Source organism: Carcharodon carcharias, chromosome 37, assembly GCF_017639515.1.
Source record: "Carcharodon carcharias isolate sCarCar2 chromosome 37, sCarCar2.pri, whole genome shotgun sequence".
Taxonomy (NCBI): Eukaryota; Metazoa; Chordata; class Chondrichthyes; order Lamniformes; family Lamnidae; genus Carcharodon; species Carcharodon carcharias.
The window spans coordinates 1,775,460-1,791,786 of NC_054503.1; the positions used below are offsets into that span (position 1 = coordinate 1,775,460).

Below are 16,327 nucleotides of genomic sequence, written 5' to 3' on the forward strand. Positions count from 1 at the left end.
TTTAAAATCCTAAAGGTCTTACTGGGATTCAATGCTTCTGGGATCAGTAGTTTTCCCTTTGTTTTCAAAATACAAAAAAAAAGGGTTATGATTGGTAAGACGAGTTTCCCTGGGATTTGGCTTGCTCAGCGATTAACATCAGCTGCGGCCTTGATAGTCCATTAATTTGGGCCCATCCAAGACTCCTAACTCCTACCAAATCCCTATCACTCATCACCTCACCGTGTTCACCTGCAACGCCTCGAATGTAAAATTCTTACTGTTGTGGTTAAATCCCTCTGTGGCCTCACCCCCCACGACCCCCCCCCCCAATTCCTTCCCTTCCCTCCCCCATCCCCACCCCAAGCCTCCCTATCTCTGTAAACTTTGCCTGCCCATCAACCCTCCGACATCCCTGCGTTCCTCCAATTCTGGCCCCTTCAGCATTCCCTGACTGTAATCATTCCACCATTTGGCGGCCGGGCCTTTAGCTGCCCGGGTGGAGGGTCCTTAAGCTCTGGAATTCTCTCCCTAAACCTCTCCGCCTCTCTCTTCCCCCTATTAAGAAACTCTTTAAAACCGACCTCTTTGACCAAGCTATTGGTCACCTGTCCCTAAATATCTCCTCATGTGGATCAAGTTTTGTTTGACTGCACTCGTGTGAAGTACCTCGGGACATTTTACTGAGTTAAAGGCGCTTTATAATCATAAGTTATCATCGTCAACATCACTCACAAGGGTGTTGGGTTTGCTTTTGCCCGGTTTGCCCCACTCCTCTGCTGAAAGTGCCGATTAATGCTAGGGGTGCTGCTTAGTAGATGCCAGGTGCCCTCCCACACTTTGCCCGGTGGACCATTCGCTACATGGGATGGTGGCACAGCTATGACATCACTAGACCAGTAATCCAGAGGCCCAGACTAACACTCTGGGGCCAAGGGTTCAAATCCCACCACGCCAGCTGGTGGAGTTTAAATTCAATTCATCAAAACTCTGGAATTATAAAGCTAGTCTCGGTCATGGTGACCATGGCAACCACCATCGATTGTCGTAAATACCCCATCTGGTTCACCAATGTCCCCTTTAGGGGAGGACATCTGCATGTCCTTACCCGGTCTGGGCCTACACGTGACTCCAGACCCCACAGCGATGTGGTTGGTTGACTCTTAACTGCCCCTCTGAAATGGTCGAGCGAGCCACTCAGTTCAAGGGGCAATTAGGGATGGGCAACAAATGCTGGTCTTACCAGCATAAAACGAATAAAAAAAGACAAAGTGCTGATGAGGTGTAGCCCAAGGTCTAGCATTTAGTCCAACAACAGTTTTCCCTGGCAGAGGGGTAAGGAGTCAACATTCTTATCCAATGCTCCTTTATGCCCTGGGGAATTTTCCCAATTTACAGCTGTGATAGTTCTAGGAATTTATTGAGAATAGACCGAAGGTAAAGTTAATCAAAAGAGGAGCTTCCTGAATACTTATTTTAAGTATTGCTGAAAAAAAGAGACGTGTCGAAGCTTTTCATCTTGCACTCATCAGGACACTTTGCAAAAGCGCCAATGTAAGGGGGAAACAACAATTTATACTGTATGTGAAGAGAGTGCTGATTGGTCAGCAAGTGGACGTGATTCCACGATTGGACAACGTTTACTAAATAGTCCTCGGTGTTCTGAGAATTACGCTGATGGCCAGTTGAGGATTGTCAGCCAGGCTCGTAGTGTGTGGCGCATTCACGTGTGCTGGCGGCTCCCTATATTAATACACGGGGCCCTGTTCTTCGTAGACAGCAAGGACATGTACGCACATTGCGTCTGTTTCAGCTAAACAAAATAAGTGTCAGGCTCTCACTGACCCATTCCTCAGTGCAATGGCTTTGACCAATCAGGGCCAGGCTGCCTAGTTTAAATTTCAAACAATGGCTGGCTGTTAACCGTCAGTCCCCATCACTGGTGCATTCTCCATGACAATGCTGCTACCAATCAGAGTCCACTTGTCAACCAATCAGCAATCTCTTCACAAGCAGTATGAATTGTTGTTTTGCCCTTACATTGGTATTCTTGCGAGGTGTCCAGGTGAGTGCAAGATGCAAAGCTTCAACATGTCTCTTTTTTTCAGCAATACTCAGGTTGTGCACTACCGAACGACTATTGAACACTCTTTTCCTTTCTCTATTATGTCAAATTGTCTTTATAAAAATATCATCTTTTGTTTTTATTTCAACTTCTAGTTCGTACAAGTTCCGAACTTAGCTCTCACTGTGCTTCTGCTGCACTGTTATGTTCTGATTACTAGGCAAGAGGTCAGTACAGTGCATTTGCCAACCTGCAGCCACTAATCATATCTTTTGGACTGAGGTTGCAAAAAAAAACTGGATTGTATTTGCTGGGATTTAGAAGTTTAACTAGTGACTTGATCAAGGCTTTCAAGGTGTTAAGGGAGACTGATAGGCTAGTTAGAGAGAAATTATTCCCGCTGGTTGGGGAGTTGATGAGGATTAGGGGGCAGTCAAAGCCAGGCCTTTCAGGAGTGAGATTAGGAAACACTTCCACACACACACACACACACACACACAAAGGGTGGGAAAAGTTTGGAAACTCTCTTCCCCGAACGGCAATCGATGATCGATCGATCGATTGCTAATTTTAAACCTGAGATTGATAGATTGTTGTTAGCCAAAAGGATTAAGGGATTATGGGGCAAACATGGGGCTCAGTTGCAGATCAGTCATGATCTCATTGAATGGTGGGACGTGCTCATGGGGGCTGAGTGGCACCCCCCCTCCCTCCCCACCCCCCCAGCAAAACCCCCGCCCGCCCCCCCCCCCCCCCCCCCCGCCCACTGTTTCTGTGTTCTGATTCTTACAAAGCATTTCCAGCAGTGCTCTTTAAGAGTTATATTAAGGAAAGCCTTTGAACTATTCTTTCATCTCCGCCTCCCCTGCCCTGGGTTCCCTTCTGATGCCGATTGTTCTATCTTTTGGGGCAATCAGGACAGGCCCTAGCACCCAGGAGGAGGATAGGCCACGAGGACTCAAACTGGCTGCTGGTTTCAGTGGGTGTATTGGAGGGTCGGAGGGTCGTTAACCAGCCTTTCAACACCCTCACATTAAGGAGAGAGTTAACAGGCAGCACAGAAATCATTTATTAACTTGACTGCACATGCAGAATCACAAAATGATCCAATCCAGGAGGAGGCCACTCAGCCCATCGTGCCAGTGCCAGCCTATTGAAAGAGCTATCTAATTAGTCCCACTCCCCGACCACCAACCCCCACTCTTTCCTCCCTAGCCCTGCAAATTTTTTCCCTTCAGGTATTTATCCAATTCCCCCTTTGGAAAGTCCCTATTGAATCTGCTTCCACTGCCCTTTCAGGCAGCACCTTCCAGATCACAACAACTTGCTGTGTAAAAAAAAAATTCTCCTCATCTCCCCCACTCTGGCTCTTTTACCAATTCTCTTCAATCTGTGTCCCCTCTGGTCACTGACCCTCCTGCCGCTGGGAACAGTTTCTCCTTATTTACTCTGTCAGAGTTCCCTCGCGATTTTGAACGAGCGTGTAAACTCTCCTGTTAAACTTTCCTGCGGTCTCTGCTGTTAAGGAGCACAACGCTTGCCCTCTAGTTCATCTGCATAACTGCACGCCCTCATCCCTGTGAATACTCTTGTGGTCTCGTCTGCTCCCTCTCCAAAGTCTTACCATCCACCCCCCCCCCCCCCCCCCCAAAGCGTGGGGCCCAGGATTAAACACAACACTTAGAGGAGGAAAAGAAATGGCAGGGATATGGAGAAAGAACCAGTGTGGGGGAGAGGTGGGGGCGGAGGAGAGAGTCTAACATGCCTCCTCTTCGAAAGAGGACTGAATGGGCAGAATGGCCTCCAGATGTGCTGTACTACTTTATGGTTCTCCGAAACTCAGGCTTCTTCTGAACCCCAACAGTTGATGCGAAACCTGGACGGAGAGAGTCACCTTTCGAATTGTGGGCCTACTTCAGCTATATCTGTTGGCCCAGCTCTGTTCTCTCAAATCGGGCCTAGCCTAGGGCTGTCAACTGTGACTGAACGTATTCCTGGGGGTTCCATCACATGACTTGCCCCCCACCCCCGCACTCCAGCCATTAGTCGGCCAACACATCCATCCTTGTGACGTACGGCCTTCCTACGCCAATGGGAAAGTAAAATGGCTCATTACCCAATTGGATGATGCTTGACTGTCAACCAAACAGGCCTTCCCCCTCCCCATTTTCAATACTTTTATATCTGGTAAAGAGAAATGTTCAAAAAAAATGACTAAAAAAAAACCCCAATCTTTTTTTAATGCCCCTGCTGGTTTTTCTCCAGGGTCGCACACACTAGTGTCCCGGAGATTGATCTTCAATTTCTGGAGACTTCAGGGGAGTTGGCAACTCTAGGCATAGCCTGTGCCCTCCCAAGGCTTGGCATCATTGGTGCTCACTCGCCAACAGGTAGGCAGGCTTTCAGACCACCCCCACCCCATCCCTTCAGACGCACCTCGAGATGCTCGTTGACACCTCCGGTGGAAACAGCGCCAGTTGGTGTCCCCACCCTGTGATGAAAGTCACACCCAACACAAAACAGAGTGACAGAAAGTTGGCGTACCTCCGCATCCTCGTTCGATCAACCCAACGCGGTGTAGGGCATCAGCGATCAGGTCCGGCAGCCTTCCGTTCAGGTCAATCGACGCGAGACAGCCCTGGAAGCCCTCTCGAGACGCAACCAGCTTGGGAAGGTTATTGAACATCCCCTTGCTGAGGCCACCAACGTATAGCTCCCCTGGTTCACAAGAGAGCAGAAGGAATGTTAGCACAGGATCGACCAGCGGCAAGTCGAGCGACTGAATCAGACTGGCCGCAATTCCACATTCCCGGTATGGCTTCCGAGTCTGGCAATGCCATGCTGGGTGGCACCATGATGGCACCAATAACACAGAACAAAGGCAGAATTTGCATTTCTTTAATAGCTTCCATGACCTCAGGATGTGACAAAACACTTCACAGGCAATTAATTACTTATTGAAGTGTTGTCACTTTTATAATGTAGAAAGCGCAGTGTTAACAAGATCTAAGCCAGCTGGTGAAGTAGAAACCAAGACACAGAGCTTTCTTTATTGAGAGTTTATTCTCACAGGTCTCCTGGTACACACCCAGTGTCCCAGCTGTCCCCTATGTATATGTGCATAAAGAGCATTAATACCCAGCACCTGTTTCTCTTAACCTCAACAATGTAATTGACTTAGTATTGTAATTGACATTAATAGACATTAACAATATAATTGGCAAGACATTAACTTGCAGCAGCCAGTCTATGCACAGCAAACTTCCACAAAGCAATGTGATCATGACCAGAAAGCCTGTTTATTAGTGATGTTGGTTGAGGGATAAATATTGGCCCCAAGGCACAGGGACAACACCTCCACTCTTCTTCAAAATAGCAGCCATTGGATCCCTTGAGAGGGCAAGACATGGCTTTGGTTTAATGTCTCGTTCAAAAAACAGCATCTCTGACAGTGTAACAGCCCCCCCCACCCCCGATAGTGCAGTGCTCCCCCAATAGTGCAGCATTCGCTCAGTATAGCAGCTGTTAACAAGATCCAAGCCAGTTAGTGAAGTTGAAACCAAGACACGGAGCTTTTCTTTATTGAGAGTTTCAGTCTCACAGGTCTCCTCGCGCACACCCAGTGTCCCAGCTGTCCCCTATGTAAACGTGCACAAAGAGCATTAATACCCATCACCTGCTTCTCTTAACCGTAACAATGTAATTGACATTAACAAACCTTAAAATTGTAATACCTATCATCTGTTACTTTAACGTTGTAACATTATCCCTACAGTACAGCAGCACTCCCTGAGTACAGCAGTGTTTCCTCTGTACTGCCCCTCCAATAGTGCAGTGCTCACTCAATCCTGGCATTGGGAGTGTCAAACCTAGAGTTGGAGCTCAGGTTCCTGGCGTGGATCTAGAACCCGCAACCTTGTGACTTGCAAGCAAGAGAGCTACCGTACTGAGCACCAGCTCCCACACAACCAGCGCAGAGGAACACTTCTACTTCAGGCAGTGGGCATAAAGTCTTAGTCACCTACTTGTTATTCTGCACTGGCCATCCCTTCAAGATCATAACTTAGATACAGATGAGAAAAGCCATCTCGACAATCTAAGTTCACCCACTCAGAAATAACCTACAATCTCGCCAGTCACAGTGTCCAATTGTCTCGTAAATGACTCAGGGTAGAGGTCTGTGTGTTCTTCACTCTACAGAATGGCTTAGGCATTACATCGATCTTAAATTCTCATTTTCCGTGACCCCCCTGGCCTGATTCTAGCTTCAGCGTTTTAGGTTAAAGCATCCTTGCAGATTTACCCGCCTGTACTCTTCACTACGTTATGACTTGGCGAGATACCTTCTCTTGATTTGAACTTGCCCTGTTCCACCAGGAATGAGACAAATTCAGGCAGCCCGCCCTACTCAATTCTCTACTTCTCTCTATTCTTTCATAGGATGTGGGTGTCGCTGGCAAGGCCAGCATTTGCTGCCCATCCCTAATTGCCCCTTGAACCGATTGGCCTTGCTTGGGCATTTCAAGAAGAACATAGGAACTCGGAGCAGGAGTAGGTAATTCAGCCCCTCGAGCCTGCCCCGCCATTCAGTACGATCGTGGCTGATCTCATTTTGGCCTCAATTCCAATTTCCCGCCCTCTCCCCATAACCTTTCAACCCGTCACTAAATAAAAATCTGTCTATCTCCTCCTTAAATGTATTCAGCATCCCGGCATCCACTGCACTCTGAGGTAGTGAATTCCATAGATTCACCACCCTTTGAGAAAAGTAATTCCTCCTCATCTCTGATTTAAATCTACCACCCCTTAGCCTAAAACTATGGCCTCTCATTCTAGAATGCCCCAGAAGGGGGAATATCCACTTCATGTCTACTTTGTCTATCCCCTTTAGCATCTTATATACCTCAATTCGATCTCCTCTCATCCTTCTAAACTCTAGCGAGTATAGGCCTAAACTGCTCAATCTCTCCTCATAAGACAAGCCCCACATCTCTGGAATCAATCTAGTGAACCTCCTCTGAACCGCCTCCAATGCAACTATATCCTTCCTCAAGTAAGGGGACCAAAACTGTGCACAGTACTCCAGGTGCAGTCTCACCAATGCCTTGCACAGTTACAACTGTTGGTCACCGAGGGCAGTTAAGAGTCACCCACATCGCTGTGGGTCTGGAGTCACATGTAGGCCCAGACCAGGTAAGGATGGCAGATTACCTTCCCTAAAGGGCACGTGAGTGAACCAGATGGGTTTTTTTTAGCAATAATCAACGGCGAGTTACCATTACTGAGACGAGCTTTATATTCCAGGTTTTATTAATTAAGTTTAAATTCCAAAAGCTACTGGGGTGGGATTTGAACCAGTGCCCACAGAAAAATCAGCCTAGGACACAAGCCCAGGCACATTACCACTACACCACTAGCCTACACAGCCACTGAAAATGTGACTAGTGGTGTTCTGCAAGGCTCTTGTGTTGGGGCCTGAACTATTCACCATATTTATTAATGGCTTTAACGATGGAATAGAAAGTTGCTTATCCAAGTTCGCCGACAACACAGAGGTAGGCGGCATCATAAGCAGCGGACATAGCATACAATTATAAAGAAAGGTTCAATAAATGGGCAAGACTGTGGCAAAATGGCTTTCAATATGAGCAACCGCCAGCTCATCTTCTTGGGGCCTAACAAGGGACGCGCGGGGAACTTTCTAGAAGGTCAAAAAAGGTCGAAACAGTAGGGGCCCCAAAGAGACTTGGGGTGGGGGGGGCGGGGGGGGGGGGGGTATCCAGGTACACAGGTCATTAAAATGTCACGGACAGGTACAGGAAATAATCAAAGAGGCTGGGGTCTTTGCATCTGGAGGGCTAGAAGTCAGGCTTCACCCCGTACGAAGCCTTGATTAGGCCACACCTGGGGGAGAACTTTCCGCTGGTCAGCCGAGCGTAAAGTGATGCGCGATGGCGTCCCTGCGCGATATTTCGCTCGGCGCGGGCGCGCGCTGGAGTCAGCAGCGCACCCACCGACTATTAAAAGGCCTATTAAGGCCGTGAAGAGGGTCAGTGAATGAAAATTTTCACTGGCCGTCGTCCAACCTCACGGTCGGCGGGGGCGGCCGCAAAGGGTTTTTTAAGAGGCCTCATCCACCAGGGGCAGGGTGAGGTTTCCAACAGCAATTAGGAATAAAAATGAATGAATGCGAACATTTCATTTATGACACATCCGTGCCCACGAGAGAGCCACCGGGAGCAGGCACCCTTCGGGGCACTTTAGGGGGCCTTTATTTTTTGAACCGTTTTAAACCGTTCGGCTCCCCGAGGCAGCTCCGCGCCGCGGAGATCTCTTCCGGCCCGCGCCCAGGGGAAAGTGCAAAGCTCCCCGCTCGCCCTCTTTGCCCCCCACCAACCCCCCCCCCACCTGCCCACAGAGGCGGCGCCGAGCTCCACCCCGCTCGCGTTTCACGCTGGTGGCGGGGCCTTGGATGGCCCGCCCAGCATCCCCCACCCCCCCTTTCCCCCCACCCCCTCCCCGGAGTCACCGTGGGCCCTGCACCTGAGGAAGGATATATCCGCCTTCGGGGAAAGCGCCGTGTAGAGTTACCAGAACGATGCCTGGGGCTGCGACGCCACCCATTCCCTCTCTCTCCCCCACCATCTCACCCCACCCCGTCCACACCATTTAAGATCGGCAAATTGAGATTTCTGGTGATCAAAAGCGTTTCGTATTTAGATATTAAGAGCAAAATGCCGCAGGCGCTGGAGATCTGAAATAAAAACCAGGCGCCGGGATTTTTTTAAGACGGCAGACTTCCCTCCCAGCCCCCCTGTGGGGGTCGGCGGAGGGCACATCCTCGACAATGCCGCCCGCTCCGCTGCCGTTTAACCCTCCCAACACGTGTCGATTGGCGGGAGGCGGGGCTTCTGCCCCTCGCTCAGGAGGTTGCCCCGCCTCAGGGAGCTGCCGGCCAATCGGATCGGCCGGAAAGCTCTCTCGCTCTGCCCCCCCCCCCCCAACCCCTGCAGTGCCAGAAAGCTGCAGTGGACAGGGCTGGAACTGAGTCTGAGTCCCGGGAGTCGAGGGGTCCAGGGAAGTCTCATGGTAGGGTAGGGAGGCGGTGGCAATAGCAGTATTGCCACACCGGCTGGTTTTCCAGACACCCAGGGGCCACGCTCCCACCCCGGCAGCTGGTGAAATTCGAATTCAATAAAAATGTGGAATTAAAAGATGATGGCCATGGCCGATTGCCACATAAAAAACCCCATCTGGTTCACTAATGTCCCCTTTAGGGAAGGAAATCTGCTGTCCTTACCCGGTCTGGGCCTACACGTGACTCCAGACCCCCACAGTAATGCGGTTGACTCTTAACTGCCCCTCTGAACAAGGGGCAACTAGGGGTGGGCATTAATTGGTGTGCAGGGGTTGGGGGGGGGGGGGGCGGTGGTGGTGTTGATGGAGAGGCCGGGGGAGGCGGAGGGGGGGAGGAGGGGGCGAGGGGGCCTGGCCTTTTATGGGGAGGGAGGCCCTGACGTTAAAGGGAAACACCTCCCCTCCCCCGCCCCGCTTCCCTCTCCAGGCTTCAGAAGGCTTACTTTTCAGTCCTCCCCCACCGGCCCCTGAGCTCCTCCTGCCAGCCTGCAGAGTGGTGGGAAACAGCCCTTAAGTGGTCAATAATTGGCCACTTCAGGGCCTCAGCTGGGGGCAAGGGCAGGTGGGCTGGTCTCAGGCAAGGGCAGGTGGGCCGGCCTAGGCCAAGGGCAAGTGGGCCGGTATAGGGCAAAGGCAGGTGGGCCGGCCTAAGGTAAGGGCAAGTGGGCCGGCCTAAGGCAAGGGCAAGTGGGCCAGCCTAGGGTAAGGGCAAGTGGGCCGGCCTAGGCCAAGGGCCAAGAGGCTGGCCTAGGGCAAGGGCAAGTGGGCCGGCCTAGGGCAAAGGCAGGTGGGCTGGCCTAGTGCAAGGGCAGGTGGACTGGCCTAGGGTAAGGGCAAGTGGGCCAGCCAAGAGTCAGGGCAAGTGGGCCAGCCTAGGGCAAGGGCAGGTAGGCCAGCCAAGGGTAAGGGCAAGTAGGCCAGCCAAGAGTCAGGGCAGGTGGACCAGCCTAGGGCAAGGGCAGGTGGGCTGGCCTAGGGTAAGGGCAAGTGGGCCGGCCAAGGGCAAGGGCAAGTAGGCCAGCCAAGAGTCAGGGCAAGTGGGCCAGCCAAGAGTCAGGGCAGGTGGACCAGCCTAAGGCAAGGGCAGGAGGGCCGGCCTAGGGCAAGGGCAGGCCTAGGCCTCACCCATCCCAATGTAAAATGGCGGAGAGGCCGGGGCAAGCGGGAACCCGGTGGGGAGGAGCCGAGGAAGGCCCTTCCGAAGAAGGGTGGTGCTGGACTCAGAACGTTGACTCGTGTTTCTCTCTCCACGGGTGCCGCCGGGCCTGCTGAGCCTTTCTGGCACCTTCTGAGCGGATTCGGTGCCTGTTTCTGATCTTGCAGGCCCGAAACGGGAACCTAGGGCAGGATTTTACAGTCGGCGAGCCAGGGTTGGGGGGGGTGGGGGTGTAAAATGAGGCGGGATGACATTGGGCGGAACTCCTGATGTCACCCCCACCCCATTTAAATTTTCAGGAAGGCGGGGGCTCAGCAAAATCATATGTAAATTATGAACAAGTCCCAACTCATGTGACATGAGGGGGATGCGTCAGGGAATTTTTTTTTTTCTCTCTATTCTTAATATTGTTGAAAGTAGAGCCAACCTCCACGCGGACATCATGTTGGGCGGGGCCTGAATTGGCCGGCCCCCGCAAAATGGCGGCACGGTCTGCGCCCGCCCGCGATTGGGTCAGCTCCTCCCGCCCGACGAACCGAAAATTCAGCCCCTATTGGCTCTGGTCGCCAAGGGGTTCCAGCCCCGGCGACCACAAACCTCGGCTTCCAAACCTTGGGCGCCATGAAGGAGATCGATGGCTGCATTCTCTTTCCAAGAAGGCAAGGTGCACAACAAGCTCACTGACGTTAATTGGCAGTGATTTATGAGGCAATTCGGAGTTCCTTTCCCCTGGGCTGGCTGCGGGGAAACTCGAAACTGTCTTACCCAGCCGTGAAAGCTGAACTTAAAGTTCATTGAAGTACGATCACTCCGGGATTGTGACCTTTGTGCGTTCGTCTTCGGTTAAGCCCGCCCCTGTTGGAAGGCCGATCAAATCCGGATTGTAATCTTCCTCCTCCCCACTTGTTACCTGACGTGTTGACCTCTCGTTCAGAAATGGCTACCACTGCCTAACCTTCTAATTTATTCACTCGTCGGACGTGGGTGTCGCTGGCTGGGCCCAGCATTAGTTGCCCATCCCTAATTGCCCCCTTGTGAAGGTGGTGGTGAGCTGCCATCTTGAGTCCCTGTGGTGTAGGTACACCCACAGCGCTGTTAGGGAGGGAGTTCCAGGATTTTGACCCAGCGACAGTGAAGGAACGGCCGATATATTTCCAAGTCAGGATGGTGAGTGGCTTGGAGGGGAACTTGCAGGTGGTGGTGTTCCCATGTGTCTGCTGCCCTTGCCCTTCTAGATGGTAGAGGTTGTGGGTTTGGGCGGCGCTGTCGAAGGAGCCTTGGTGAGTTGCTGCAGTGCATCTTGTAGATGGTACACACACTGCTGCTACTGTGCGTCGGTGGTGGAGGGAGTGAATGTTTGTGGATGTGGGTGCCGATCAATTCTGATTGGGTGCATTGCTGGGCGTTCCATCACATGAGCTCGAATAACCCCCACCCTCACTCTCCAGCCACTGGCCCAGCCTCCAGGTGTCACTCTCTACCTGCGGCCAATTGGAAAGGGTAATAGGCTCTTTGTTATTCGACTGGCTTAATCCCGACAGTCAGCCAAACAAAATATTGTCACCAAATCCAACCTGAAGATAGGGGAAGAGGAGTATTATTATTTAATGCGCTCCAATCTTTGCCCCAGGTTTGCTCACAGTGTTTTTCACAACCAGACTAAAGGAAAGGAGGCTGCATTGATTTAGCACCTTGCACATCCTGACGCCAAAGGGCTCAGAAAAATATCTTCAAAAGGTGGTTCCTTGGCTCAGTTTCCCTTCGGTCTCTGATATCTCCAACGCCAGTGAAAGGCTAGGGTTGGCATGTATGCCGCTGATGGTACGCTGAAGGTCACTCGTGCCAACACAACGTGCGTCCGTCTCTGCTACCTTATCACCCACCAACGCGTTTTACGCCGACCGGCCCCTCGGGTACAGTCTGACCGGTCAAGCGCGGTCGTGTCACGTCCACGTAGGCCACTCCGTCACCAGCCAGCTAAGGACCCCCTGATCCGAGTGCCACCCGTGGGGGGCATTCCCAGCGGGTTCGTGTTCTCCCCGTCGGACAACCGCCGGCTTAGAAGCTCGGACAACCAAGGCATGCCCGGGTAGCAGGTGGCGCCATAACCCCTGTGAACTGTGGGGGGTGGGGTGGGGGGGGGGGGTGATACGATAAGTTACAGGCCTGCCCCTGCTTGGTGTGTGATCCTGAGCGCAGTAGGTTAGTTTGTGAATGGAGGAGGTGGGGGGGGGGATGTAAACCTTGCGTGGGACATGCCACGCGTCGCTCCAAACGATTTGCTGATTTACAGGCGCGTTATTTTTTTCAATGACGGAGAAAGACCCGCGATTTCAGGGAGCCGACCTGTTTTCTAATCCAGGCTGCATGAGGGGGTGGTCGGACAGAAGGCCCCTGGCCGGGCGCCAATGTGGGCAAAGTCGTTTCAAGATGGGCATGAGCTCTCCGCCACCACGCCCCCCCCCCCCCCCCCCCGCCCCCCCCCACCACCCCCTCCCCAGCAGCCCCTCCCCACCATAGCCAGCTGTGTAAATCCCTGGACTCCGGCATTGCTCAGTCACTGGGATTTTTGATGTTCACGGTCAGCCTCAATTTGTGGCCTTGCGGTGTGAAGGGCCTCATTATGGAAATTTATAGCGTTCAGCGGTCCGGGCGCATTCTCCAAATGGTTGCTGCCCATTGATTCTCTGAGCACTAACAGGCTCGCCACGATTAGTTCCAATTACAGGCAGAATACAATTCATTATGCTCACTCACAGCTCCACTAATTAGCACTGATTTTATTAGAGATATTCTTGCTTAGGGGCTCCTGCCGAAACGACAATTCAATTAATCACGCGAAATAATACATCAGGCTGAGAGTGGCGCACAGGCCTTGCGATTAGGCTGATGGCCTGCTCTGGAACTCGGAGTGCAAAAGTGGGAAGCGCTCATCAGGCGAAAGCAGAAGGCACCCAGCGGCGCTCCGGCCTAGATCAGGGACAGGCAGCCTGAAGTTCACCACCCACCCCCCCCAACAGGGCAGACACGGGGCAGCAACAATTTACATTTACGTAGCGCCTTCAGTAAAACACCATCCCTCACGGTGGCGCCACATGCCAACAGGATTCGACACTGAGCCGCAGAGGACGCTATTTGGGGTAGGTGATCGGAAACGTGGGGCTGAAGGGGTAGGAGCAGGAGTAGGCCGTTCAGCCCCTCGAGCCTGCTCTGCCATTCAACACCATCATGTCTGATCTTCTGCCTCCCCGCTATCTTCCCACACTATCCCGTATTCCTGGACATCTTTAATATCTAGACGCCTATCTGGCTCCATCTTGAACGTACTCAATGACCGAGCCTCCACAGCCCGCTGTGGTAGAGAATTCCAAAGATTCACCAACCCTCCCAGTCAAGAAACTCCTCCTCATCTCGGCCTTAAGTGGCCTAACTCGTATTCTGACGCTGTGTCATGACCTCTGAAGAAGTCATACGGACTCGAAACGTTAACTCTGTTTCCCTGCCATTCCCTGGTTCATTCCTCATGGCAATGCCTTGACCAGAGTCGACCTGCCTGGTTTGAATTTTAACAAAGGCTTGGCGGTCAACTGTTCCCTGCTGCCTTCTCTATGGCAACGCCTCTATCAAACAGAGTCCACTTGCCAACCATTCAGCACTCTCTTCTCATGCAGTATGAATTGTTGCTCCCTTTACTGTCAGTTCCCAGGTTCCCAGGCCCCAGAACTGCTGAGTTTTTCCAGCATTTTGTTTTTATTTCAGGTTTCCAGCATCCGCAGTATTTTGCTTTTATCTGACGCCGTGTCCCCTGGTTCTAGGTTCCAACCCACCACCACCCTCCCCCCCGCTACTTCCCTCACATCCCTCAACCAGGGGATACATCTTTCCTGCATCTATCCTGTCTCACTTGAAAACTACCGCATTGATTGTGAAGTGCTGTGGAATGTTCTGAGATCATGAAAGTATAAATTATGTTTTCAGCATGTGCTCCTGGTATCAGTACAGTCGGTCCATTGATTGTTCATTACAGACGTCTGAACCAAAGGCAGGGCGCGCTGTCAATTTAGGCTGATAGACCAAACTGGTGTGAGGCTTGTGAGTGCAGGTCACCACCTTTCAACAAGAGGCTACCAAGGTAAAAATTTAACCCCTTCCCTCTCCTCTTTTCTCCTACAGATGCTGCCTGACCTGCTGAATATTTCTAGCAGTTTCTGTTTACAGTCTATAACTGACTTACCACCCCCTTTTTTTCTAACCTTGGACCCCTTCCCCCAGCCCGTAGACACCTTTTAGGTCCCACTTGCACAGGAGATTGGATACTCCTGTCACAACATTTCATGCTCTCCCACATCCAACCCTCTGTAAATTTGAGGTCATCCAAAGCTAGTGCAGGACTTGAGTGTTACTGTAAATGAGACGTGCTGTTGAATCTTTGTGTCCTGTACTCTTCAGACAGAAGGACCAAGTCCATGCATTGTGCCTTTGCCAACTAAACAAAGGCCTGGGGGACAGCCATTCCCTGGTTCATTCCTCATGGCAATGACTTGACCAGAGTCGACCTGCCTGGTTTGAATTTGAACAAAAGCTTGGTGGTTAACTGTTCCCTGGTGCCTTCTCTATGGCAACGTCTCTACCGAACAGAGTCCACTTGCTAACCATTCAGCACTCTCTTCTCATGCAGTACAAATTATTGCTCCCTTTACTGTCAGTTTATCTTGCGTAGAAAGACCTGATGAGTACAAGGGGAAATGTTTTGACAAAAATGCTTCCCTTCTTTTCAACAGAGCTGATGCAAAACTCTGTTGCCCATGCAGTCCTAACTCGCACTAACTCTCATTCGCCCATCACCCAACTCGACCCACATTGGCTCTTAGTTGAGTAACACCTTGAGATCAAAGCCCTCCATGACCTACAACCCCCCCGAACTCCTCACCCCCATCTTTGTAACCTCCTCCAGCCCCACAATCTATCGAGGATCCAATTCTCTTGCTTATCTCCGATTTCCATCGCTCCACCACTGGGTGGCTGGGCCATCAGCTGTCTGGGGGGGGTGGGGGGGCAGCCTAAGCTCTGGAATCCCCTCCCTAAACCTCTCCACCCCCTTCTCTCTCTCTCTATCTCCTCCTTTAAGACGCTCCTTAAAACTGACCTAGTTGCCCCAGCTTTTGGTCGCCTGTCCCTAAATATCTCCTCATGCAGCTCGGCGGAGGGGGTGGGGGTCAGACTTTGCTGGGTGGCACTCCGTTGAAGGGCCTTGGGATGTTTTACTCTGCTAAAGGCGCTATATAAGTGCAAGGTATTGCCTGCAGCACATTGGAGGTGAGAAACAACAATGTTAGGATGCAAAGCCGCGCATTTTAACCACACTCTGTTATGACAGCTTCATTAAGATAGAGCATGAAGGAATTGCACACAGACACTGTAGCACTTAGAGTGATTTCGACACCATCAGTTGTTATCGCCTTTGACAAAGAAAGGTGCTGCACAATTATCCACTCAATCCTTGCCACGCTACTCAAAGGGACACATTAAAACGGTCCCACTTCCAGAGATAAACCCTCCCGCCTTGCGACCTGCCGAGCCCCATCTCTTTGTTCACAGCTGCTACTGCCTCAGCCTGTCCGATCCCGGTATCGCCCACCCGGAGGGCTTCAGCAGTCAGCTTGGTCAAAGCGCGGCGTTTTAAGGCAAAGTGAGCCCCCGCGGGATCGGGATGACAGGCTGGGGGCGCTCAACGGGCTGTCGGTGTCCAAGCCGGATGGACCTCGTCCAGCTCCGCAGCCCGCCGAGACCTCCGTGCTCCTCCAACTCAGGCCGTGGGCTCTTGGGGAGGAGGCGGTAGCGTAGTGGGTCACGTCCACCGGCCTGGTTGATCCCCAAGACCCGAACAATTGCTCTGGGGATAAAAGCAAAATGCCGCCGATGCCGGAAACCTGGACCAAAAATAGAAATAGCTGGACAAAACTCAGCAGGTCTGACAGCGTCTGCGGAGA

At 51.9% G+C, this 16,327-nt stretch overlaps 1 protein-coding gene across 2 annotated transcripts in view; it reads right to left on the bottom strand.

Annotated features, from left to right (window-relative positions):
- LOC121272973 (neurexin-2-like) overlaps window positions 1-16,327 on the bottom strand; it is a 2,565,635-nt gene that overhangs the window by 1,606,340 nt on the left and 942,968 nt on the right. For both annotated transcript variants that reach the window (XM_041179880.1, XM_041179879.1), the window contains exon 14: window positions 4,589-4,762. In XM_041179880.1, coding sequence (XP_041035814.1) covers window positions 4,589-4,762 — 174 coding nt within the window. The remainder of the gene's footprint in view (window positions 1-4,588; window positions 4,763-16,327) is intronic.